At 41.3% G+C, this 27,177-nt stretch overlaps 1 protein-coding gene across 3 annotated transcripts in view; it reads left to right on the forward strand.

Annotated features, from left to right (window-relative positions):
* ckap2l (cytoskeleton associated protein 2-like) overlaps positions 1 to 12,892 on the forward strand; it is a 31,757-nt gene extending 18,865 nt beyond the window's left edge. Inside the window, exons 6-10 of one of the 3 annotated variants that reach the window (XM_061931917.1) lie at positions 3,921 to 4,079; positions 4,176 to 4,248; positions 7,364 to 7,535; positions 12,387 to 12,668; positions 12,766 to 12,892. In XM_061931917.1, the coding sequence (XP_061787901.1) occupies positions 3,921 to 4,079; positions 4,176 to 4,248; positions 7,364 to 7,535; positions 12,387 to 12,668; positions 12,766 to 12,793 (714 nt within the window). In that variant the 3' untranslated portion in view covers positions 12,794 to 12,892. Of the gene's footprint in view, positions 1 to 3,920; positions 4,080 to 4,175; positions 4,249 to 7,363; positions 7,536 to 12,386 lie in introns of all 3 variants that reach the window. The other 2 variants (XM_061931908.1, XM_061931926.1) reach the window with 2 other exon arrangements.
* The last annotated feature ends 14,285 nt before the right edge of the window (positions 12,893 to 27,177 follow it).

Consider the following 27,177-nt stretch of genomic DNA (forward strand, 5'->3'; position numbering starts at 1 on the left):
ATGATAATGTCCAGAAAAATTCGCTTTATATTACTATAGAGTCCTTTTAACGAATGAGTTTGATGGTTTATCACAAACCTTAAATGAAAGAAGTCCTTTGTTCTCCTGCACCATATGCGCTTTGGCCTTGCTTCGTGTTTGGTGCGCAATCCTGTCGGCTGTATTTCACAGCACGACATACTGTTAAAAGTGTTTATACTATTTATGCTTTCAAGTCCAAGTTGAAGAAATCTTGTTAAATGTTGACAGCATAACTACCAAAATACAGAAGTATGTCCTTAATATTTTTGCAGTGCTATTTCTGTTGAAAAGTTCAAATGATTACATTAGAGATGTGATGTGCCACTTTTCAAGTGTCTGATGGCTTCAATTAATTTTCATTAATTTTTCATATTTTGAATTCTTTTGAAAGGCTTACAAAAAAACTACATTTGAATTGTAATTCCATGCTATTGACACGACTATTAATTTTAATGAAGTTAGCTTACCATGTTTACAGTATGATAATTGTGATAGAAATGTGAATTTTAGGCACAGAATATTTTTTACAATTGAACAAGGCAGTAGATTATACAAGCTTGGACAGAAAGTTAATAATGACACCAATTTTTTTTTTAAATGGAATTGTTTAGTACTGTTTTACCATTTGTTTACTGTAAAAAGTGTTTATACTGTTTATACTTTCAATTAACAAATTGAAGTCTTGTGAAAGGTTGACAGGATAACTGGCATTAACTGTCAAAATAATTTCAAACTATTGAAGTTAGCTTACAGAATAAACATGCCAATCAACCCATATGATTTTTGCTGTAATATTTTTGTTTTGAAAAGTCACTGTGACTGATAGAAAAGTGATGGTTTTAGCAACATTTTAACCTGTCTGAATGCTAATAATCATTTTGCGTCGGGGGGGCGAAGCCCTGAACCCTCCACCAGGACTTTGTCCTGGACCTACCGGGGCCTGCGGCCCTTGGACCCTGGCTACTAGGTTTTTCTGATTTCAAAAGTTGGCAGGTATGAGGTAGTGTGGTGATTTATTTTCCCTCTCATGGCCTTGGACGCTAAAGTAAAGTAGACAGGTGATTAGATAACCAGCCCCAGCTGGGCAATCTACTCACCTGTCAGCTGGGCTTCGAAGCCGGGCCATACACACAATTTTGTACAGTTGGCCATGACGCATTTGCAAAATGTGAGTAAAAATATGAAAAGCGAAACAAATATGTTTATAGCTACAAAAAAAACAAGATGGCACTGGCAGTGCTTTCGTATAGGGGAGGAGCCCAGAGCAGCACTCACTACTCTTTGACAACATGTGTTTTCATGTTCAACTCCAAAAATCTCCCGAGTCTCCTCTTTGCACAGAAGTGTTTTTTTTAATTTATTTTTTTACACACTGTAGAGGTTGCCCTCTAGTGGGTTCTTCAGACCACCACACACTGCCAGGAGAGCCAGGAATTCCGGGTATAACACTGTTTTATTTTCATAGAATAGTGCAAAGTCTTTTGCTTTCCAGCAAACTGTCTTTCTATCCTGCGTCCGCTCAGCAGCACCTCCAACTCCAACTACTCGTCTCATTACGGCTGCTGCTAATAAAGGCGACAGGTGATTAGATAACAAGGCCCACTTGGGCCATCTACGCGCCTGTCGCTGTCTTCGAGGCCGGTCCTGGCAACACCCCGTTCCGCGGCAGGCCCGCAGGCCACACCCCCCTCCACATACCTCCACAGGCCGGGAAGCCGTCCGGCCGCGCCTAACCACCCTAACCCTAACCCAAAGGGTGGCTATTTTGAAAAAACTAGAATATAAAACATATTTTCAGTTATTTCACCTTTTTTGTTAAGTACATAACTCCAGATCAGATCAGATAGGTCTTTATTGACATTGCACAAGTACAACGAAACTTTGTTTTCAGCACAAACCCGTTCAAGATGAGACAAACAAACACTGTACAGGGTTACAAAACAGGAACGCTGATGGGTCGCCACAAGGCGCCCCTTAGAAGATGGGGGAAAAAGGTAAAACGCTGGGGAAAAAGATGAGTAAACAAATACAATCTAGACTGGGCTCCTAAGGGGGCCTAGTCTGGAGTGGGAAAAAACCTCCATGCAATGCACACATAAACACGTTACATTCAATCACCACTAACTCGCAACAGAGGGGCGGGGAGTTGGGGCCCTGGAAGGCGACCGCTGCTATGAAGCGCTGCCATCCGACTATCACCCCGAGGGGAAACAAGCGGTGGTGAAGGCGTGGGGTGGGGGACGGAGGGTGTGTGCCCAATTGTCTTGGGTGTGATGATGTAATGTTTTTTTATAGACTGAGGGCGATCTGCAAAAGTTCGACTCCAGTTGTCATTGAGGAGGGAGGCAGGTCAAAAGCGTCCATCATTGAGGTGTTTTTTCAGAACAGCCTGGTCCTGTTTTCACAGCGTCAAGGCCATTCGAGGGAGTCAAATCGTAGATTAGGATGTTTGTTTTCCGCGAGCAGACAAAACAATGACGTGTCTGTTCTATTCGTCCATGCTGGTTGCTCTCAAATTCAATTCAATTTTCCTTTTCAGCAAGCTTCTCACGTGTTCATTCATAGTTTTGATGCCTTTAGTAACAATCTACATTGTAAATAGTCATGAAAATTAAAAAACGCATTGAATGAGAAGGTGTGTCCAAACTTCTGGCCTGTACTGTATATCCATCCATCCATCCATCCATCTTCTTCCGCTTATCCGAGGTCGGGTCGCGGGGGCAGCAGCTTAAGCAGGGAAGCCCAGACTTCCCTCTCCCCAGCCACTTCGTCCAGCTCTTCCTGTGGGACCCCGAGGCGTTCCCAGGCCAGCCGGGAGACATAGTCTTCCCAACGTGTCCTGGGTCTTCCCCGCGGCCTCCTACCGGTGGGACGTGCCCTAAACACCTCCCTAGGGAGGCGTTCGGGTGGCATCCTGACCAGATGCCCGAACCACCTCATCTGGCTCCTCTCGATGTGGAGGAGCAGCGGCTTTACTTTGAGCTCCTCCCGGATGGCAGAGCTTCTCACCCTATCTCTAAGGGAGAGCCCCGCCACCCGGCGGAGGAAACTCATTTCAGCCGCTTGTACCCGTGATCTTGTCCTTTCGGTCATAACCCAAAGCTTATGACCATAGGTGAGGATGGGAACGTAGATCGACCGGTAAATTGAGAGCTTTGCCTTCCGGCTCAGCTCCTTCTTCACCACAACGGATCGATACAGCGTCCGCATTACTGAAGACGCCGCACCGATCCGCCTGTCGATCTCACGATCCACTCTTCCCCCACTCGTGAACAAGACTCCGAGGTACTTGAACTCCTCCACTTGTGGCAAGATCTCCTCCCCAACCCGGAGATGGCACTCCACCCTTTTCCGGGCGAGAACCATGGACTCGGACTTGGAGGTGCTGATTCTCATCCCAGTCGCTTCACACTCAGCTGCGAACCGATCCAGTGAGAGCTGAAGATCCTGGCCAGATGAAGCCATCAGGACCACATCATCTGCAAAAAGCAGAGACCTAATCCTGCAGCCACCAAACCAGATCCCCTCAACGCCTTGACTGCGCCTAGAAATTCTGTCCATAAAAGTTATGAACAGAATCGGTGACAAAGGGCAGCCTTGGCGGAGTCCAACCCTCACTGGAAACGTGTCCGACTTACTACCGGCAATGCGGACCAAGCTCTGGCACTGATCATACAGGGAGCGGACTGCCACAATCAGACAGTCCGATACCCCGTACTCTCTGAGCACGGGGTACTGTATATCTGTATCGTTTTATTGACACAGCCCTACTGGCTATTACATAACTGCTAACTAGCTTACTACCATCATATTGTTTCAGCAGAATGCCAATCACGCATTCAATGAGTCATTTCCTCAAGTGTTAATGTGAAGGTAGTGAGACTGTCTTTGCAACGCAGAGCCGCCAAAACCGCCAGGTGAAGGAGGTCCTCTCCCGGCTTCCCCCCGTCGCCCAGAAGTTTGTCAAATTCTGGATCCTTAAGGCCCGCCTGATGGAGCAAGAGGGCGACCTGGACGTCCTGCCCATGTTTGAGGAGGCCGTCAATGTTGTTTTGGAAGTAAGCGCTCGCCATTGTGGAGACGGTTGAGATCATTCAGCTCATTGCAAAAAGTGTACACGGGTTTTGTTTTGTGTCTTTGTCCGCCTACTGCAGCCTGTGGACGAGCTGCGCACGGTGGTCTTTGACATCTTGAAGAAAAAGGACAAGACCCAAGGTGGCTGTGATGGTGAAGCGTTTTCCTAATATTACACAAGCTGCATGTCACGATTGTCAGGGCTGTAAGATTAGCTTTTTCACTACTACTACTAAACCCCCCATAATTTGGAGCAATATGAAATGTATATGTTATCACAATTTAATTATTAACTCTTTAACAAAGTACACATGTGCACTCATTAGGGGTGTAACGGTACACAAAAATTTCGGTTCGGTACGTACCTCGGTTTAGAGGTCACGGTTCGGTTCATTTTCGGTACAGTAAGAAAACAACAAAATATACATTTTGGGGTTATTTATTTACCAAATTTGCAAAATCTTCCACCAAAAATATTTTTCTTAGTGGAATATTTGATGTGAAGTAATTGGAACCTTGGATAGGTCAATAATTCATAATAACATTGATTTTGATTCAATATTATGTTTTGAGCAATGACAGTTTGAAAGAAAAAAGAAACGCTTTTATTAGTCAACATTGCAACTTTTTCTAAATTACATTTAACCTTTAAGCTTTTTTATTTCACTTTTGTTATGTTTTTGTTTATTTGAATAGTATTTTTAGAATGTGCCGTGGGCCTTTAAAACATTAGCTGTGGGCCGCAAATGGCCTCCGGGGCACACTTTTGACACCCCTGCTATAGATGATAAAAAATTAAATGTGATAAATCTATGGATAAAAAGCAGAGCCTGGCGACGCATGCGCGTTTATCATAACTCTCTCTCTCTCTCTGTCTCTGCCCCTCCCTCACCAATGCTGCTGTTTGTTTTTAACCCCTTCTTAACCCTGAACGTACATTGAAAATACTCGCAACCCTAACTGAAAATGCCGGACATTTGAGGCATTTAAAAAACTCCGCCCTGACAGCTCTGCAAAAGAGGACATGTCCGGTGAAAAGAGGACGTATGGTCAGTCTATCCTAGCCCGTTAGCTGCTAGCATGCCGTGTGTTGTGCCTCGGTGTGCATTGTTTACACAACGAGCGTTACGCTACTTAATATGTCCGTGTGGAAACTCGTTCGGTACACCTCCTGTCGTGATCCATGTCCCGGATCATGTTTTATGTCCTGTTAGTTTTGGACTTCATAGTTCCTGTTTTTTGTGCACCCTTGTTTGTTTTAGTTACCACGGTTACTTATTATTTCCACCTGCCTCTGATTAGTGTTCGCCCGCTCACCTGCTGCCCGAGCACTAATCAGAGGCATTATTCAAACCTGCCTTGCCCTCCAGTCAGTGCTGGAGTATTGTTTGTTGTAGGTACACCTCCAAACCGAACCGGAACCCCCGTACCGAAACGGTTCAATACAAATACACGTACCGTTACACCCCTGGCACTCATACATATAAACACAATGCCATCATAAAGCCTACTGTAACCCTCAAACACAGAGAGCATCCCTAAATTGTGCGAGCACTGTGTTTAAGTTTATTTCGAACATGCTGCACAAAATCTTATGCAAGTTTGATCTAGGGCTGCAGCTAATGATTATTTTTCTATCGATTAATCTATAGATTATTTTTTCGATTAATCGGTTAATCTATAGATTATTTTTTTCGATTAATCTATAGATTATTTTTCCTTTCACCGATTTTTTTTTTAATTTAAAATGAAGAGGAAAAAATAAATGTAGGCCAGTTTTTTCAAAAGGCATGGCTTTTATTTACAAAAAAAAAAGTATGGCCACTCAGTCAACATTGACAACAACATGACAAAATATTCTGTAACAATGTAAACATTTAAAACTTTTAACATTTAACAAAATTAAAAGTAGCTTATTTGCTTTTTAATGTGCAAATATAAAAGTAAACATCCAGTGCAAATCTTAATATTCTGGAATAGTATAAGCATTTCAAAAGTAAAAGTATTGCTTATTTTGCTTTAAAATGTGCAAAAATAAAGATAAACATCCAATACAAAAAAGTGCAAAACGGAAATATTCTGTAACAAGTGTAAACATTTCAACAAAAGTAAAAGTATTGCTTATTTGCTAAAATGTGCAAAAATAAAGCTAAACATCCAATACAAAAAAGTGTACAGTGTAAACATTTCAACAAAAGTAAAAGTATTGCTTATTTTGCTTAATAACACAACAATGATAGTATGATTAAAGTGAAAGTTAATTGTTGGTTTGTACATAGTATATGTAACTGTTAATGTTGTAAAAGGTATTTGCACAACTAATTAACGTTAGCGTTTGTGACACGTCTTGTGCCGTGGGGTTCTTTCAGAACCGACAGACTGAACGCCAGACGGCTTTGCCAGGTTTACAATCTTTTAATTTTACACAAAGTCTTTTCTCTTCCAACTGCGCGGATCGCGCACCTGGGAACGATTGCGGCGTCGCTCCCGGCGCGCCCCGCCTCGCCGCTCGCTCGCCGCCGCCGCCTCTCCACAGCGTTAAAGAGGAGCGCGTCTTTGTAAACACTGAACAGGCACGCCAAACGCGCCTCTCAGAGCGAAACGGTGCTTTAGTTTATGAATTTACAACGCAGATACAAATGACACATTCATGTTTTTGTGTAATAATGACAACGTATACTCACGCGGACGATTGACTTGTTGATGGTGATGGCAAGAACGCTGTCGGGGGTTTTCTTTTCAAATGTTCGTTCATAGCCGTTGTGCTGCTATGATAGGCCATTTCCGCTCGACACAGTGTGCATACAACAACATTATTAGGCCGTTTATTGAAATACTCCCACACTTTTGACGACTTTTGGCGTGCTTTTTTCCCCTCGCTCGCATCGTCTGCTTTGCGCTCCGCCATGACAGTAAAGTAGTGTGACGTAAATATGCGACGCGCCGACGCACAAAAACGGCGTCGACGTATTTACGTAACCGATGACGTCGACTACGTCGACGCGTCGTTTCAGCCTTAGTTTGATCCGTGTTTTTTTTCAATACTCACACGACCTATTTCTGCTCGCAAATGCGGGTAAAATGCTCGCACTGTACAGCCCTGACTGTACTCACTCACCACTATTATACGCGGCAAGAGAGGACAAAAGCGCTTGCCAATGTCAGCCCTGGCATTTGGACAATGCAAAACAGTGGCCCTCTTGCCTCCTTGTTCGCCTGCATTGTTATTGTTTGCCGTTTCTCCTTTATTAATATTTGCCCGTCTCAGCCTGTGAGGACGACGAGAAGGAAGAATGCCAAACTCCAAGCAAAGTGGAAAGTGCAGCTGAGAGTGACGACAAGCACCCCATTGTGACTCCCCCGGCCCCAGTCAGAGCCCACATCTGGGGGGAGAAGACCTGCTCGTCTGTCGTCAAGTACAAGATCACAGTCACTCCTGGGTGAGTACCGTATTTTTCGGACTATAAGTCGCAGTTTTTTTTCATAGTTTGGCCGGAGGTATGACTTATACTCAGGAGCGACTTATGTGTGAAATGATTAACACATTACCGTAAAATATTGAATAATATTATTTATCTCATTCACGTAAGAGACTAGCCCAGGGGTGCTCACACCTTTTCTGCAGGCGAGCTACTTTTCAATTGATCAAGTCGTGGGGATCTACCTCATTCATATATATAATTTATATTTACTTATTTATGAAATATATGTTTTTGTTAACAAGTTAAAGGTGTTTAATGATAATGCAAGCATGTTTAATACATATATCAATCAATCAATCAATCAATCAATCTTTATTTATATAGCCCTAAATCACAAGTGTCTCAAAGGGCTGCACAAGCCACAACGACATCCTCGGTACAAAGCCCACATACGGGCAAGGAAAAACTCACCTCAGTGGGACGTCGATGTGAATGACTATGAGAAACCTTGGAGATATAGTTAATATTGTTAAAAAATTAAAGGTGTTTAATGATAATACAAGTACGGTATGTTTAATACATATAGTTAATATTGTTAACAAGTTAAAGGTGTTTAAAGATAATACAAGCATGTTTAACACATATAGTTAATATTGTTAACAAGTTAAAGATGTTTAATGATAATACAAGCATGTTTAACACATATAGTTAATGTTAATAAATTAAAGGTGTTTAATGATAATACAATAATGTTTAATACATATAGTTAATATTGTTAACAAGTTAAAGGTGTTTAAAGATAATACAAGCATGTTTAACACATATAGTTAATATTGTTAATAAGTTAAAGGTGTTTAAAGATAATACAAGCATGTTTAACACATATAGTTAATATTGTTAACAAGTTAAAGATGTTTAATGATAATACAAGCATGTTTAACACATATAGTTAATGTTAATAAATTAAAGGTGTTTAATGATAATACAAGAATGTTTAATACATATAGTTAATATTGTTAACAAGTTAAAGGTGTTTAAAGATAATACAAGCATGTTTAACACATATAGTTAATATTGTTAATAAGTTAAAGGTGTTTAAAGATAATACAAGCATGTTTAACACATATAGTTAATATTGTTAATAAGTTAAAGGTGTTTAAAGATAATACAAGCATGTTTAACACATATAGATTCCTTTCTTTCATGAAGACAAGAATATAAGTTGGTGTATTACCTGATTGTGATGACTTGCATTGATTGGAATCAGACAGTGGTGATGATAACGTCCGCATTTTCGAACGGAGGAGAAAAAAAGTCCGCCTTTCTGTCCAATACCACATGAAAGTGGTTGGTTTTTGGCATCTTATTTGTCCAGCTTCCGTACTCCTTTGTATACACTTTACAAGAAATACATTGTCGGCAAACTCCGTAGCTTGCTAGCTTGTGCACGCCAGCTTTCTGAGACTCTTATTTTGTTAGCGCAGGCAGGATGAAGCAGAGCTTTTATTGTGCAACTGTGCAGTCGGTCTTTGGAGTTTTGACGACAGGTACGGCGCCAGAGTCTGTTGAAATAAAGTGTTTCTCGCCTTCCAGTCGGTAATTTTAATGAGCTGGCAGCAGCCGGCGTCATCTCAGAAGACCCTCGGGTGCCGTGAATGTCAATCAAGTGACGAAAGTGACGTCATAGTGAAGATTTACTGTATGATCGCTCATTTTTAGGACTATTTTTTTAATGCCTGGCTGGTGATCGACTGACACACCCTCCGAGATCGACCGGTAGCTCGCGATCGACGTAAAGGGCACGCCTGGACTAGACGTATAAGATTTCATGGGATTTAGCGATTAGGAGTGACAGATTGTTTGGTAAACGTATAGCATGTTCTATATGTTATAGTTATTTGAATGACTCTTACCATAATATGTTACGTTAACATACCAGTTGGTTATTTATGCCTCATATAACGTACACTTATTCAGCCTGTTGTTCACTATTCTTTATTTATTTTGAATTGCCTTTCAAATGTCTATTCTTGCTGTTGGCTTTTATCAAATACATTTCCCCAAAAAATGCGACTTATACTCCAGTGCGACTTATATATGTTTTTTTCCTTCTTTATTATGCATTTTTGGCCGGAGCGACTTATACTCCGAAAAATACGGTAATGCACTTTGTGACTTCAATAATAAATATGGCAGTGCCATGTTGGCATTTTTTTCCATAACTTGAGTTGATTTATTTTGGAAAAACTTGTTACATTGTTTAATGCATCCAGCGGGGCATCACAACAAAATTAGGCATAATAATGTGTTCATTCCACCACTGTATATATCAGTATCGCTTGATATCGGAATCTGTAATTAAGAGTTGGACAATATCGGAATATCGGCAAAAAAGCCATTACCGAACATCTCTAATCATAATGTTAGTAAATTATCTACTATTAAAAAAACAAAAAATGTGTGGTACATTACACATACTTGCCAACCCTCCTGGATTTTCCGGGAGACTCCCGAAATTCAGCGCCTCTCCCGAAAACCTCCCGGGACAAATTTTCTCTCGAAATTCAGGCGGAGCTGGAGGCCACGCCCCCCTCCAGCTCCATGCGGACCTGAGTGACGTGTTGACAGCCTGTTCACACGTCCGCTTTCCCACCATATAAACAGCTAATGATGGAGGGAGAGTTCTTGGTTTCTTATGTGGGTTTATTGTTAGGCAGTTTCATTAACGTCCTCCCAGCGCAGTAACAACACACAACAACAGCAGTCAAGTTTTCGTCTACCGTAAAGCAGTTGGTCTGCCGTAAACAGCAATGTTGTGACACTTTTAAACAGGACAATACTGCCATCTACTGTACATGCATATGTGACCCACCCATAATGTGTCACATTTTTGTGTTGATTTATTTATTTTATTTTGTGGTTTGAATTCGTTTTTGGAGCTGTCATTACACATTTATCAGTAGGGGGCAGTAGGGCGTTTCTTCCCAAATGAATGCTATCACCTGCAGACCGGAAGTGTCTTGTCATTCTCTGATGAGCGCGACCAGTCTGTGAACAATTGAAACGTCCTGTGTGCTTTTTCCTCCTGTATAACAGGTTAGTTTTGGTGAATCAACTCACTGAATAATATCCATGTGATCTTTATAAGTTTAAGTACACATTCTGATGGTGGAGCCTAACTCTAAAGTGTTTGTGAGTTGTAGTTTGTATTTGTGAATGAATCCAGTGCACAGCTGCAGTAATCAATACAAAAAGGCGACGTGAGTGCGCAATGTTTATATAGGATCTTCTGATCCTAATTCAGACTCCCAAATTAGAGCTCCCGTTTTCTAATTTTATAATGTATATTGGTATAACGTGTGTGTTCTGAAATAGTGACAGAGAATAGAACAAGGATGGACAATTCAACCCTTAACTCAACAATGAGTAGATGAGTGTTATGTGTGTGTAAATGTGTAAATAAATGAACACTGAAATTCAAGTATTTCTTTTATTTATATATATATATATATATATATATATATATATGTATACATATATATATATATATATATATATGTAATAATAATAATATATATACCGTATTTTCCGCACCATAAGGCGCCCTGGGTTATAAGCCGCGCCTTCAATGAACGGCATATTTCAAAACTTTGTCCACCTATAAGCCGCCCCGTGTTGTAAGCCGCATCTAACTGCGCTAAAGGAATGTCAAAAAGACAGTCAAATAGGTCAGTCAAACTTTAATAATATATTAAAACCAGCGTGATGTGGGCGCGCATGGAATCGTATATCAACATGGACGGGGCTGCGTGAAAAAAGCCACCCGGCCTCTTCGCGTAAACTTAAACTTACCTTAACCACTCGCTCATCTTTTCTTCATCCATCCCTTCGAGTTAGCTTTTATGATGACGCCGGCTGGAAAGGTCTCTTTTGGCAAGGTCTTCCTTTTGAATATCACCATGGGTGGAAGTTTCTGGCCATTAGCATGGCAAGCTAGAACCACAGTGAAGGATGACTTCTCATTCCCTGTGGTGCGAATATTCACCGTACGTGCTCCCTTTGTATCCACAGTGCGGTTCACAGGAATATCAGCTGCTGTGAAATAGTAATCCGCTTGCGGATGGAGAGATTGCGTCTTTTCATGAACCGGATCCCTGTCGCTTAGTAGGAGCCATTTTGTGGTCTTTACAGATGTAAACACACAAAGGAAATGAAAGGTACGGTAATATCCGTGCGCTTTTTCTTCTTCTACGCGGGCGGGTGGTTGCTTACAGTAGAAGAAGAAGCGCTTCCTGTTCTATGGGGGCGGGTGCTTACCTTGGCGGTTGCTTGCGTAGAAGAAGAAGCGCTTCCTGTTCTACCGGGAAAAAAGATGGCGGCTGTTTACCGTAGTTGCGAGATCGAAACTTTATGAAAATGAATCTTAATATTAATCCATATATAAAGCGCACCGGGTTATAAGGCGCACTGTCAGCTTTTGAGAAAATGTGTGGTTTTTAGGTGCGCCTTATAGTGCGGAAAATACGGTGTGTATATATATATATATATATATATATATATATATATATATATAGCTAGAATTCACTGAAAGTCAAGTATTTCTTATATATATATCTCTTAACCACGCCCACAACCACGCCCCACCCCCGACCACGCCCCCCACTCCCCACCCCCCACCTCCCGAAATCGGAGGTCTCAAGGTTGGCAAGTATGATTACATGATAGAAATTGTATTCTTTTTTTTTTCTTCTCAATTTTCCTCTTATTATCCCTGTATTTGCCCTTGTGGCACATGTCAGATTTCGGGGTTCAAAATTTGTTTAGAAAAAGAATATGGGATCCAACAATGTATTTTCCACCTTCCTGCAGGGGCCCCTTAAGCCAGCAGAAGGAGCCCAAGCAAGTCAACGGCCAGAAGGTGCTCTTCTTCACACCAGTGAGGCGCTCTGTGCGCATCGACAGGGCGTCGCTGCAGTACCCGCCATACCTCCAGGAGCATGACCCTTGTGTGGGCTCGTTCAGTGACCTGCTGGCCGCCGAAGAGGAGGAGGAGGAAGTGGACGTTGAAAAAGAGTCAGGCGGCGAAGCGAGCTCCAAGGACGGTTCGCTGATATACATCTACCGGGACAACGAGGCGCTGAAAGACAAAACGTGTGTCCAGCTTTTGGGGGAGCAGGAGTCCTAACTGCTTTGGTACACCTGCCGACGACAGCTTTAAGTATTTTCAAATGTTTTGTTTACCTTTCAGGGTCCAAAAAGAACAGGATACTTTATGAAGAAAATGCCTCGGAAGTCAAGTGAAAATGTAAACTGTCAGCGTCCAAGGCATTGATAAACCTTAGCAATGATGATGAGCAATACAATTTACTACACCATTTTTACCAAGCACATCCACTTGGTGTCAACTTCAAAAGAAGTACCCATAAAAGACCACTAGGTGGCAGTATAGTCCCGCACATACCTTGTTCCCTGCATGTCCTCATCAAAGGGTGAGTTACTTTATACTTGTTTAACATTTGTTACAATGTTGTGGTACTTGTTCAAATGTTACCTGCGCTGTTAATAAAATATTTTATGTTGGCAAATGATGTTCGATTTCCTAAGGAGAAGCAGAACCCTAAATAACGACATCTGATTTTACCAAACGTCCTGTTACCTTTCCATCACGTGTCCTCTTTGAAGGGTGAGTACTTTTTGTAATATCTCTTAAAACGCATTGCTTGACCTTGTTTTACATTTGTATGGCAGGTAAAAATGCTCAAATGTTGCTTTAATCGAGTCATAAAAGGTTATACATGGGAGGCATCCGTTCATTATATATTCATGTGAAAAGGGTTTTCACATGAATATATATATATTCATGTGAAAAGGGTTTATTTTGCTCATAGAATTACAACATTATGGCTGTTAAGTTTATTCTTTGATTATTGTGAACTATTTTCAACATTCAACATTTACTCTAATCTGTATGCGCTTCTTAAATATTTTCGTTTAAAAGTATAATAATTATTTTAATCTTCGAGAATTTCGATTGTTTTTTTTCCTCTCAAATTATTATTTATTTTTGCCAATTTATTTTTTTCTCAAATTAATGCAAAATTCCCTGAATTATTGGTTGCTTGACTTTATGGGTCTATATTGTAGTATTCCATTTTTATATTTTTTTTTATAAAATAATCCAATAGTCTGATTTTCTTAGAGTAACCTGTGATTATATTTTTTGCTCATAATATTATGTTATTGCTGTTATTTCAAGTTTAGTCGTCAGCAATTGTAAACTTTTTTTCAAGGGTTCAACTTTTAAACTCATAATACTGTGCTTTTACACTGTTTTCATTCCAAATTGAATAAGTAAAATTACAACTTTATTTAATTTAGAATTTTTTTTCCCTCCCTCCATAATTACTTTATTTTTGTAAATGTTAATTTTTTTCCTAAAGCAATCCAAAATTCACCTGATACTTACATTGTAGTATTCCATAGCGCTTTTGTTGAATTATGATTATTTTTTGTATTCATAATATTACAACATTATTGCTGTAAAATATTTTTAAGAGTTTATTCTTGGACCATTATGACCTTATTTGGTTGGACATTTATGCTCAAAATAATGCACATTTATTAGGGCCCGCATGGCCCATTGTATAAGGACTCCCTTTGGGACCTATTGAATTTGTAAGGTTTTATTATTCTTTATTCTTTATTCTTCCGCCGCCACTTTAAACTGTAATTTGACCCACTTAACATGCTTCAAAACTCACCATATTTGACCCACACATCAGGACCTGCGAAAATTGCCTTTTTAAAAAAAAAAAACGAACCACAAAACTCAAAATTGCGCTCTAGTGCCCCCTACGAAAAAAATAAACTAGACTGCCTGTAACTCCCACTAGGAAGGTCGGAGAGACATGAAACAAAAACCTTTATGTAGGTGTGACTTAGACCTAGATTTCATAATAGTATATTCTCGGGCAAAAATCAACAGGAAGTTGGCAATTCCCCCTTCAAGACAAAAAAGTACTAAAAACAGTCACTTTTGCCTCTTTGAGCTGTAATTTGACCCCCTTAACATGCTTCAAAACTCACCGAACTGAACACACACATCAGGACTGGCAAAAATTGTGATCTAATAAAAAAAAACCTAACCCCAAATCTCAAAATTGTGCTTTAGCGCAATTTTTTAATGAAACGCACAAAAAACTGCTCCTCGGATGAAAAAACTGACAAAACTGCCTCCCTGGGAAGGTCGGAGAGACATGAAACAAAAACCTCTATGTAGGTCTCACTTAGACCTACATTTCATAAATTGACAACCCCCAGCAAAAATCAACAGGAAGTTTGCTATTCCCCCTTCAAAACACATTTTTTGTAAAAACCGGTCACCTTCCTTCAAATACTATCTCCTCTGAGCGCGTTTGTCGTTTCGGCCTCAAACTAACACAGGAGAGAGATTAAACCCTTGTGTATAAAATAACAGAACAGCGTTTTAATAACTGCTCCGGTTTTGATTTTATGACCCTTCAAAGACCCGCTGCGCTGCTGTTTTTTTAAGATGGCTGCTTAAAAGCAGGAAGCACCAATGTGCCCACACAATGCAGACAAGGTAGGTACACTAGTCAAAAGTCTTGGGACACTTCAGACTAAAAGTAGACAAAAGTATTGGGACACTTAGGACTAGCACCTGCCAAATACGCGGGCCCGACCAATGCTGCTTGCAGCTTTAATTGTGATTATTATTTATTTTTTTCTCTTAAAATTACAGCTTAATTATTCTAATAAAACATCTAAAAACTAAATTCATCCAAGGTTGCCCCATTTTAGGGTTTGTACTCAAAATATGTATGTTTGTAACATTGTGTTTATGTTTTCATAGAGAAAATGTTTCTTAAGATTATTAGGGCCACTTTCTGTAACACGTTATTATAATTACACACTATTAAGCATTAATAAAGCATTAGTAAAAACTAAATTCGTCATTAATAAAGCATGTTTCTAACATGAATATTCATTAGTATACATTTAAAGAACACAGTTATAAATGTTTTATTTATTAATAGGCTTATCAATAAAATTGTTATACTTCAATAATGATTGAGTCAGCATTTCAACATTAAGTATGAATAAAATATAATATATATAAGTATTAATAACACTGTAGGGATTACTTAAAACATTTTTAGAATACTTTAAAAATAGTAAACATGTAATGTTTGTAATTTATTTTAACATTTTGAATGCCCATTTTATTGACTGTCAGTTTTTTGTTAAAAATTTGCATAAAATGAGTTGTCATTCATTTAATAAATGTTAAAGGGCTGAGGTAGTGTGGGTAAAGATCAGATCTAAGATTGACAATCAGATTAATTGTCTATGCATTGTTTTATTTTTTGCTGGGTTAGATTACAAACTGACACCGGCGGTGAGGGATGCCGTCAAGCTGAAGAAGGAGTCCTATCGGGTTCTTTTGGCTCATGGGACTCCTGACGCAGCAGACAGGTACCGACAGGCCAAGCGGTGTGCGGCTTCAGCGGTCGCGGAGGCAAAAACTCGGACATGGGAGGAGTTCGGTGAGGCCATGGAAAAAGACTTCCGGACGGCTTCGAAGCAATTCTGGACCACCATCCGCCGCCTCAGGAAGGGGAAGCAGTGCAGTGTCAACACCGTGTATGGTGGGGATGGTGTTCTGCTGACCTCGACTGCGGATGTTGTGGATCGGTGGAGAGAATACTTCGAAGACCTCCTCAATCCTACCAGCACGTCTTCCTATGAGGAAGCAGGGCCTGGGGAATCTGTGGTGGGCTCTCCTATTTCTGGGGCTGAGGTTGCCGAGGTAGTTAAAAAGCTCCTCGGTGGCAGGGCCCCGGGGATGGATGAGATCCGCCCGGAGTTCCTTAAGGCTCTGGATGTTGTGGGGCTGTCTTGGTTGACAAGACTCTGCAACATCGCGTGGACATCGGGGGCGGTACCTCTGGATTGGCAGACCGGGGTGGTGGTTCCTCTCTTTAAGAAGGGGAACCGGAGGGTGTGTTCCAACTATCGTGGGATCACACTCCTCAGCCTTCCCGGTAAGGTCTATTCGGGTGTACTGGAGAGGAGGCTACGCCGGATAGTCGAACCTCGGATTCAGGAGGAACAGTGTGGTTTTCGTCCTGGTCGTGGAACTGTGGACCAGCTCTATACTCTCGGCAGGGTCCTTGAGGGTGCATGGGAGTTTGCCCAACCAGTCTACATGTGCTTTGTGGACTTGGAGAAGGCATTCGACCGTGTACCCCGGGAAGTCCTGTGGGGAGTGCTCAGAGAGTATGGGGTAACGGACTGTCTTATTGTGGCGGTTCGCTCCCTGTATAATCGGTGTCAGAGCTTGGTCCGCATTGCCGGCAGTAAGTCGGACACGTTTCCAGTGAGGGTTGGACTCCGCCAGGGCTGCCCTTTGTCACCGATTCTGTTCATAACCTTTATGGACAGAATTTCTAGGCGCAGTCAGGGCGTTGAGGGTATCTGGTTTGGTGGCTGCAGGATTAGGTCTCTGCTTTTTGCAGATGATGTGGTCCTGATGGCTTCATCTGGCCAAGATCTTCAGCTCTCACTGGATCGGTTCGCAGCCGAGTGTGAAGCGACTGGGATGGGAATCAGCACCTCCAAATCCGAGTCCATGGTTCTCGCCCGGAAAAGGGTGGAGTGCCATCTCCGGGTTGGGGAGGAGATCTTGCCCCAAGTGGAGGAGTTCAAGTACCTCGGAGTCTTGTTCACGAGTGAGGGAAGAGTGGATCGTGAGATCGACAGGCGGATCGGTGCGGCGTCTTCAGTAATGCGGACGCTGTATCGATCCGTTGTGGTGAAGAAGGAGCTGAGCCAGAAGGCAAAGCTCTCGATTTACCGGTCGATCTACGTTCCCATCCTCACCTATGGTCATGAGCTTTGGGTCATGACCGAAAGGACAAGATCACGGGTACAAGCGGCCGAAATGAGTTTCCTCCGCCGGGTGGCGGGGCTCTCCCTTAGAGATAGGGTGAGAAGCTCTGTCATCCGGGGGGAGCTCAAAGTAAAGCCGCTGCTCCTCCACATCGAGAGGAGCCAGATGAGGTGGTTCGGGCATCTGGTCAGGATGCCACCCGAACGCCTCCCTCGGGAGGTGTTTCGGGCACGTCCGACCGGTAGGAGGCCACGGGGAAGACCCAGGACACGCTGGGAAGACTATGTCTCCCGGCTGGCCTGGGAACGCCTCGGGATCCCCCGGGAGGAGCTGGACGAAGTGGCTGGGGAGAGGAAAGTCTGGGCTTCCCTGCTTAGGCTGCTGCCCCCGCGACCCGACCTCGGATAAGCGGAAGAAGATGGATGGATGGATGGATAGATTACAAACTTTATGGCAGTGTAGTATAACGGGGACTAAAATGATATACTACCATTATAACTACAGTCATTACACAATATGATCATACATTCTTTAATTTGAATAAAAGAAGAGTACACGGTGTCAAAATGTTTGTTTGTAATTAGACGGGATAATGCAAATAAATTGAAATAAAAAATATTGTATTTGCATCATTAGTTTTTGTACAATAATTAGTGCACTTGCTAGAGATGCGCGGATAGGCAATTTATTTCATCCGCAACCGCGTCAGAAAGTCGTCAACCATCCGCCATCCACCCGATGTAACGTTTGATCAGAACTGCACCCGCCCGCCATCCGCCCAATCTAATATAGATGATGCAAGGCATTAGTGAGCCTGCCAACTACTCCGGTTTTCCCGTAATTCGTACGGTTTTCATCAACCTATTCCGGGTTTTTCATTAATTAAAAAAAAAAAAAAGGGTGAAAACTACGCGAATTGCACCTTGTGCAGACAAGATTTTTCGATCGGACACGGAGGAATTAGGGATGTAAAAGACGACGTTGGGACAAAAAAACACAAGTCTAATGCCGTTGCTAGCGATACAAGTGGAAAACTTTCAACGTTTTTCGTCGCCCAAACAGATTCTTTGGATGTGATAAATGCCGAAGTTTTATTTACGGAGGCAATAATTGAGCATGGACTTCCAATCGCACTGGCTGATCACATGGGACAGTTAAATGTTTGTCATGCAACCTTTAAAAATCATTACGCGGTGATCGCGGTCCCAAAAATAAACTTTTCTTGCATGATAATGTCCAGAAAAATTCGCTTTATATTACTATAGAGTCCTTTTAACGAATGAGTTTGATGGTTTATCACAAACCTTAAATGAAAGAAGTGCTTTGTTCTCCTGCACCATGGCCTTGCTTCGTGTTTGGTGCGCAAGCTTTATAAACTCACTGAGGTTATAAAGCTTTTGCCTGTTAAAGAAAGGAGACTGATCCAACGCAGCACAGACTTTCGCGTGCCACGCTGTCACGACCCAGACGTACACCAGTGCGCAATCATATGGGTGCCGCGCTGAGCGCACCTCCAAGCGCGTCTCGCTGCCGGCGACGGCCGGGTATGGGCCCGACGCTCCAGCGCCATCCATTTTCAGGGCTAGTTGATTCGGCAGGTGAGTTGTTACACACTCCTTAGCGGGTTCCGACTTCCATGGCCACCGTCCTGCTCTCTATATCAACCAGGGTGAGCCCCACCCCTTTCGTGAGCGCACTGCGCGCGGAGTGACCCCTGTTACGCGCCCCCGGCAACAGGGGTGGCGGGCAGGTAAGCTGCGCGGGCGGAGCGCGCGGAGTGACCCCTGTTACGAGCCCCCGGCCACGGGGGTGGCGGGCAGGTAAGCTGCTTACCTGCTGCGCGTGACGCCGGCCGCGGCGAAGGCGGACGAGGCGGGGTGTCGGTGCGGTGGGCGCGGTAGTGACCCTGGACGTGCGTCGGGCCCTTCTCGCGGATCACCTCAGCTACGACTCCCGGTGGGGCCCTCTCGGGGGAAGGGGCCTCGGTCCCGGACCCCGGCGAGGCGTCCCTTCTCCGCTCCGTAAAAGTGTCCATCTCTTTTCTTTTTTTTTCTTCTGTTGTGGCATATGCTGCAGGTGCCTGCTCGTTTTTCGTATGTGGGTAACAACATTTAACTATGTATATATATTTCCCAATTGGTTTAACTGCCACCCGCAAAAAAAAAAAAAAATAATAATAAATCTAATTAATCCACCCGACCTGACCCGCGAGCGGATAAAATCTTATTTTTTTTAATTTCATCCGCCCGATCCGCGGATAATCCGCGGACTCCGCGGTTGTGTCCGCAAACCGCGCATCTCTAGCACTTGCACTCTGCTGCCCTCATGTGGTCATATAGGTGTAGTACCGCACTGGGGGTCAACTGGGGACATCAAAAGAACACGTTAAAGTACACACTTCGGCTCTGGAATATATACAAACTATCACTTTGGAGAAGCGTAATTAACTCTTAAGTGTGTTTGTGTAGACCGCAGGTGTCCAACTCGACGATCTTAGAGCAGATGCACATTTGGATCAATGTGCAAATAATAGAATGCAGATTTTTTTGATTTTTTTTTGCCATTTTTTCCACATGGCAACACTGGCTAAAAATAGCTCATTCGCCGCTACAGAATGATGCGTGCGAGCACACTTTGATGTCATGTTGACCCAGTACTATGAAATATGCATGAACAATTCTCATTCCATATACTATAGTATTTTGACTAACAATATTAGTCATAATAATAATAATATGACTTTTCAAGAGCGCGACCATCATTTTTGTAGCAGAATCTGGGGGGGAAAAAGCACATGGCTTCTGTCCTATAGAGCAGGGATTCTCAAACTGTGGTACGCCAAAGAAGTCTGTATCTACACTATTGTCAGGACTTGGACTGTGGCTTGGTTTGTTCTCCCGAGGTGCAAATGAACATTTGGACCAGACATGGCGTGAAGGTGAAGACATTATTTATTTTACACTAACAAAGGAACAAAAGGCGCGCTCAAGGCGGATGTACAAACTTGACTAACGAAAACAAAAGACTTGCACGAGGGCAAAAAACTATGAACAACAACAAAACACAAACTGTGGCTTAATAAACAAAAACCTACTTGGCATGGACATGAAGTGCGCAGAGGTGGACAGAGTGTGACAGGGGGCATAAATGCGGGGAATGTCGTCAGGACGAACAACAGAAAATGAATGAACTTAAATACTATGGACATGATTAGTGAAAGCAGGTGCGTGACTCAAAACGTGAAACAGGTGCGTGACGTGACAGGTGAAAACTAATGGGTTGCTATGGTGATAAACAAGAGTGCACAATGAGTCCAAACGTGGAACAGGTGAAACTAATGGGTAATCATGCAAACAAGACAAGGGAGTGAAAAGCCAGAAACTAAACAAAACATGACTTAAAACAAAACATGATTACACAGACATGACAACTATGTTGCCAAAAGTATCTGGCCACCCATCCAAATGATGAGAATCAAGTGTCCTAATCACTTGGCCCAGCCACAGGTGTATAAAATCAAGCACTTAGGCATGGAGACTGTTTCTACAAACATTTGTGAAAAAAATGGGCCGCTCTCAGTGATTTCCAGCGTGGAACTGTCATAGGATGCCACCTGTGCAACAAATCCAGTCGTGAAATTTCCTCGCTCCTAAATATTCCAAAGTCAACTGTAGGCTTTATTATAAGAAAAGTGAAGAGTTTGGGAACAACAGCAACTCAGCCACCAAGTGGTAGGCCACATAAACCGACAGAGAGGCCAGCATAGTGCAAAGACTTTCTGCACAGTCAGTTGCTACAGAGCTCCAAACTTCATGCGACCTTCCAATTAGCCCACGTACAGTACGCAGAGAGCTTCATGGAATGGGTTTCCATGGCCGAGCAGCTGCATCTAAGCCGTACATCACCAAGTCCAATGCAAAGCTCCTGTGTTCCTGTTCCATAAAAAAAAAAAAATTTGACTAGCGTTTTTGCAGTAGCTCCTCAAAAATTGCAGAACACTTCCGTCATCTAAAAGATCTTTCACTAGCGTTTTTTTTTTTTTACATTTCCAAAAACAGCAACATTTTCCTGTCACAGAGGATTTTAGTAGGTTATCAAAAACAGCAGCGCATGTTCCTGTTATTTAGACAGTTTTTTTGAGCTACCCGTTTTGCAGTAGATCCTCAAAAACTGCACGGCACCCCCGTCATATAAAAGATCTTTGACTAGCATTTTTGCAGTAGCTACTCAAAAATTGCAGAACACTTCCGTCATCTAAAAGATCTTTCACTAGCGTTTTATTTTTATTTTACATTTCCAAAAACAGCAACATTTTCCTGTCACAGAGGATTTTAGTAGGTTATCAAAAACAGCAGCGCATGTTCCTGTTATTTAGACAGTTTTTTTGAGCTACCCGTTTTGCAGTAGATCCTCAAAAACTGCACAGCACCCCCGTCATATAAAAGATCTTTGACTAGCATTTTTGCAGTAGCTGCTCAAAAATTTCAGAACACTCCCGTCATCGAAAAGATCTTTCACTAGCGGTTTTTTTTTTTACATTTCCAAAAACAGCAACATTTTCTTGTCACAGAGGATTTTAGTAGGTTATCAAAAACAGCAGCGCATGTTCCTGTTATTTAGACAGTTTTTTTGAGCTACCCGTTTTGCAGTAGATCCTCAAAAACTGCACAGCACCCCCGTCATATAAAAGATCTTTGACTAGCATTTTTGCAGTAGCTACTCAAAAATTGCAGAACACTCCCGTCATCGAAAAGATCTTTCACTAGCGTTTTTTGTTTTTTTTACATTTCCAAAAACAGCAACATTTTCCTGTCACAGAGGATTTTAGTAGGTTATCAAAAACAGCAGCGCATGTTCCTGTTATTTAGACAGTTTTTTTGAGCTACCCGTTTTGCAGTAGATCCTCAAAAACTGCACAGCACCCCCGTCATATAAAAGATCTTTGACTAGCATTTTTGCAGTAGCTGCTCAAAAATTTCAGAACACTCCCGTCATCGAAAAGATCTTTCACTAGCGGTTTTTTTTTTTACATTTCCAAAAACAGCAACATTTTCTTGTCACAGAGGATTTTAGTAGGTTATCAAAAACAGCAGCGCATGTTCCTGTTATTTAGACAGTTTTTTTGAGCTACCCGTTTTGCAGTAGATCCTCAAAAACTGCACAGCACACCCGTCATATAAAAGATCTCTGACTTGCATTTTTGCAGTAGCTACTCAAACATTGCAGAACACTCCCGTCATCGAAAAGATCTTTCACTAGCGTTTTTTGTTTTTTTTACATTTCCAAAAACAGCAACATTTTCCTGTCACAGAGGATTTTAGTAGGTTATCAAAAACAGCAGCGCATGTTCCTGTTATTTAGACAGTTTTTTGAGCTACCCGTTTTGCAGTAGATCCTCAAAAACTGCACAGCACCCCCGTCATATAAAAGATCTTTGACTAGCATTTTTGCAGTAGCTACTCAAAAATTGCAGAACACTCCCGTCATCGAAAAGATCTTTCACTAGCGGTTTTTTTTTTTTACATTTCCAAAAACAGCAACATTTTCCTGTCACAGAGGATTTTAGTAGGTTATCAAAAACAGCAGCGCATGTTCCTGTTATTTAGACAGTTTTTTTGAGCTACCCGTTTTGCAGTAGATCCTCAAAAACTGCACAGCACCCACGTCATATAAAAGATCTTTGACTAGCATTTTTGCAGTAGCTACTCAAAAATTGCAGAACACTCCCGTCATCGAAAAGATCTTTCACTAGCGTTTTTTTTTTACATTTCCAAAAACAGCAACATTTTCCTGTCACAGAGGATTTTAGTAGGTTATCAAAAACAGCAGCGCATGTTCCTGTTATTTAGACAGTTTTTTTGAGCTACCCGTTTTGCAGTAGATCTTCAAAAACTGCACAGCACCCCCGTCATATAAAAGATCTTTGACTAGCATTTTTGCAGTAGCTACTCAAAAATTGCAGAACACTTCCGTCATCTAAAAGATCTTTCACTAGCGTTTTTTTTTTTTACATTTCCAAAAACAGCAACGTTTTCCTGTCACACAGGATTTTAGTAGGTTATCAAAAACATCAGCGCATGTTCCTGTTATTTAGACAGTTTTTTTGAGCTACCCGTTTTGCAGTAGATCCTCAAAAACTGCACAGCACCCCCGTCATATAAAAGATCTTTGACTAGCATTTTTGCAGTAGCTGCTCAAAAATTTCAGAACACTCCCGTCATCGAAAAGATCTTTCACTAGCGTTTTTTTTTTTTTTACATTTCCAAAAACAGCAACATTTTCCTGTCACAGGGGATTTTAGTAGGTTATCAAAAACAGCAGCGCATGTTCCTGTTATTTAGACAGTTTTTTTGAGCTACCCGTTTTGCAGTAGATCCTCAAAAACTGCACAGCACCCCCGTCATATAAAAGATCTTTGACTAGCATTTTTGCAGTAGCTACTCAAAAATTGCAGAACACTTCCGTCATCTAAAAGATCTTTTCACTAGCGTATTTTTTTTTACATTTCCAAAAACAGCAACATTTTCCTGTCACAGAGGATTTTAGTAGGTTATCAAAAACAGCAGCTCATGTTCCTGTTATTTAGACAGTTTTTTTGAGCTACCCGTTTTGCAGTAGATCCTCAAAAACTGCACAGCACACCCGTCATATAAAAGATCTCTGACTTGCATTTTTGCAGTAGCTACTCAAAAATTGCAGAACACTCCCGTCATCGAAAAGATCTTTCACTAGCGTTTTTTTTTTTTACATTTCCAAAAACAGCAACATTTTCCTGTCACAGAGGATTTTAGTAGGTTATCAAAAACAGCAGCGCATGTTCCTGTTATTTAAACAGTTTTTTGAGCTACCCGTTTTGCAGTAGATCCTCAAAAACTGCACAGCACCCCCGTCATATAAAAGATCTTTGACTAGCATTTTTGCAGTAGCTACTCAAAAATTGCAGAACACTTCCGTCATCTAAAAGATCTTTCACTAGCGGTTTTTTTTTTTTTTACATTTCCAAAAACAGCAACATTTTCCTGTCACAGAGGATTTTAGTAGGTTATCAAAAACAGCAGCGCATGTTCCTGTTATTTAGACAGTTTTTTTGAGCTACCCGTTTTGCAGTAGATCCTCAAAAACTGCACAGCACCCCCGTCATATAAAAGATCTTTGACTAGCATTTTTGCAGTAGCTACTCAAAAATTGCAGAACACTTCCGTCATCTAAAAGATCTTTCACTAGCGGGTTTTTTTTTTTTTACATTTCCAAAAACAGCAACATTTTCTTGTCACAGAGGATTTTAGTAGGTTATCAAAAACAGCAGCGCATGTTCCTGTTATTTAAACAGTTTTTTGAGCTACCCGTTTTGCAGTAGATCCTCAAAAACTGCACAGCACCCCCGTCATATAAAAGATCTTTGACTAGCATTTTTGCAGTAGCTACTCAAAAATTGCAGAACACTCCCGTCATCGAAAAGATCTTTCACTAGCGTTTTTTTTTTTTTTACATTTCCAAAAACAGTAACATTTTCTTGTCACAGAGGATTTTAGTAGGTTATCAAAAACAGCAGCGCATGTTCCTGTTATTTAAACAGTTTTTTGAGCTACCCGTTTTGCAGTAGATCCTCAAAAACTGCACAGCACCCCCGTCATATAAAAGATCTTTGACTAGCATTTTTGCAGTAGCTACTCAAAAATTGCAGAACACTTCCGTCATCTAAAAGATCTTTCACTAGCGTTTTTGTTTTTTTTACATTTCCAAAAACAGCAACATTTTCCTGTCACAGAGGATTTTAGTAGGTTATCAAAAACAGCAGCGCATGTTCCTGTTATTTAGACAGTTTTTTTGAGCTACCCGTTTTGCAGTAGATCCTCAAAAACTGCACAGCACCCCCGTCATATAAAAGATCTTTGACTAGCATTTTTGCAGTAGCTACTCAAAAATTGCAGAACACTCCCGTCATCTAAAAGATCTTTCACTAGCGGGTTTTTTTTTTTTTACATTTCCAAAAACAGCAACATTTTCTTGTCACAGAGGATTTTAGTAGGTTATCAAAAACAGCAGCGCATGTTCCTGTTATTTAAACAGTTTTTTGAGCTACCCGTTTTGCAGTAGATCCTCAAAAACTGTACAGCACCCCCGTCATATAAAAGATCTTTGACTAGCATTTTTGCAGTAGCTACTCAAAAATTGCAGAACACTCCCGTCATCGAAAAGATCTTTCACTAGCGTTTTTTTTTTTTACATTTCCAAAAACAGCAACATTTTCTTGTCACAGAGGATTTTAGTAGGTTATCAAAAACAGCAGCGCATGTTCCTGTTATTTAAACAGTTTTTTGAGCTACCCGTTTTGCAGTAGATCCTCAAAAACTGCACAGCACCCCCGTCATATAAAAGATCTTTGACTAGCATTTTTGCAGTAGCTACTCAAAAATTGCAGAACACTTCCGTCATCTAAAAGATCTTTCACTAGCGTTTTTTTTTTTTTTACATTTCCAAAAACAGCAACATTTTCCTGTCACAGAGGATTTTAGTAGGTTATCAAAAACAGCAGCGCATGTTCCTGTTATTTAAACAGTTTTTTGAGCTACCCGTTTTGCAGTAGATCCTCAAAAACTGCACAGCACCCCCGTCATATAAAAGATCTTTGACTAGCATTTTTGCAGTAGCTACTCAAAAATTGCAGAACACTCCCGTCATCGAAAAGATCTTTCACTAGCGGTTTTTTTTTTTTTACATTTCCAAAAACAGCAACATTTTCCTGTCACAGAGGATTTTAGTAGGTTATCAAAAACAGCAGCGCATGTTCCTGTTATTTAGACAGTTTTTTTGTGCTACCCGTTTTGCAGTAGATCCTCAAAAACTGCACAGCACCCCCGTCATATAAAAGATCTTTGACTAGCATTTTTGCAGTAGCTACTCAAAAATTGCAGAACACTCCCGTCATCGAAAAGATCTTTCACTAGCGTTTTTTTTTTTACATTTCCAAAAACAGCAACATTTTCCTGTCACAGAGGATTTTAGTAGTTTATCAAAAACAGCAGCGTATGTTCCTGTTATTTAGACAGTTTTTTTGAGCTACCCGTTTTGCAGTAGATCCTCAAAAACTGCACAGCACCCCCGTCATATAAAAGATCTTTGACTAGCATTTTTGCAGTAGCTGCTCAAAAATTGCAGAACACTCCCGTCATCGAAAAGATCTTTCACTAGCTTTTTTTTTTTTTTACATTTCCAAAAACAGCAACATTTTCCTGTCACAGAGGATTTTAGTAGGTTATCAAAAACAGCAGCGCATGTTCCTGTTATTTAGACAGTTTTTTTGAGCTACCCGTTTTGCAGTAGATCCTCAAAAACTGCACAGCACCCCCGTCATATAAAAGATCTTTGACTAGCATTTTTGCAGTAGCTACTCAAAAATTGCAGAACACTTCCGTCATCTAAAAGATCTTTTCACTAGCGTATTTTTTTTTACATTTCCAAAAACAGCAACATTTTCCTGTCACAGAGGATTTTAGTAGGTTATCAAAAACAGCAGCTCATGTTCCTGTTATTTAGACAGTTTTTTTGAGCTACCCGTTTTGCAGTAGATCCTCAAAAACTGCACAGCACACCCGTCATATAAAAGATCTCTGACTTGCATTTTTGCAGTAGCTACTCAAAAATTGCAGAACACTCCCGTCATCGAAAAGATCTTTCACTAGCGTTTTTTTTTTTTACATTTCCAAAAACAGCAACATTTTCCTGTCACAGAGGATTTTAGTAGGT

This window comes from Nerophis lumbriciformis, linkage group LG03 (genome assembly GCF_033978685.3).
Source record: "Nerophis lumbriciformis linkage group LG03, RoL_Nlum_v2.1, whole genome shotgun sequence".
Classification (NCBI taxonomy): domain Eukaryota; kingdom Metazoa; phylum Chordata; class Actinopteri; order Syngnathiformes; family Syngnathidae; genus Nerophis; species Nerophis lumbriciformis.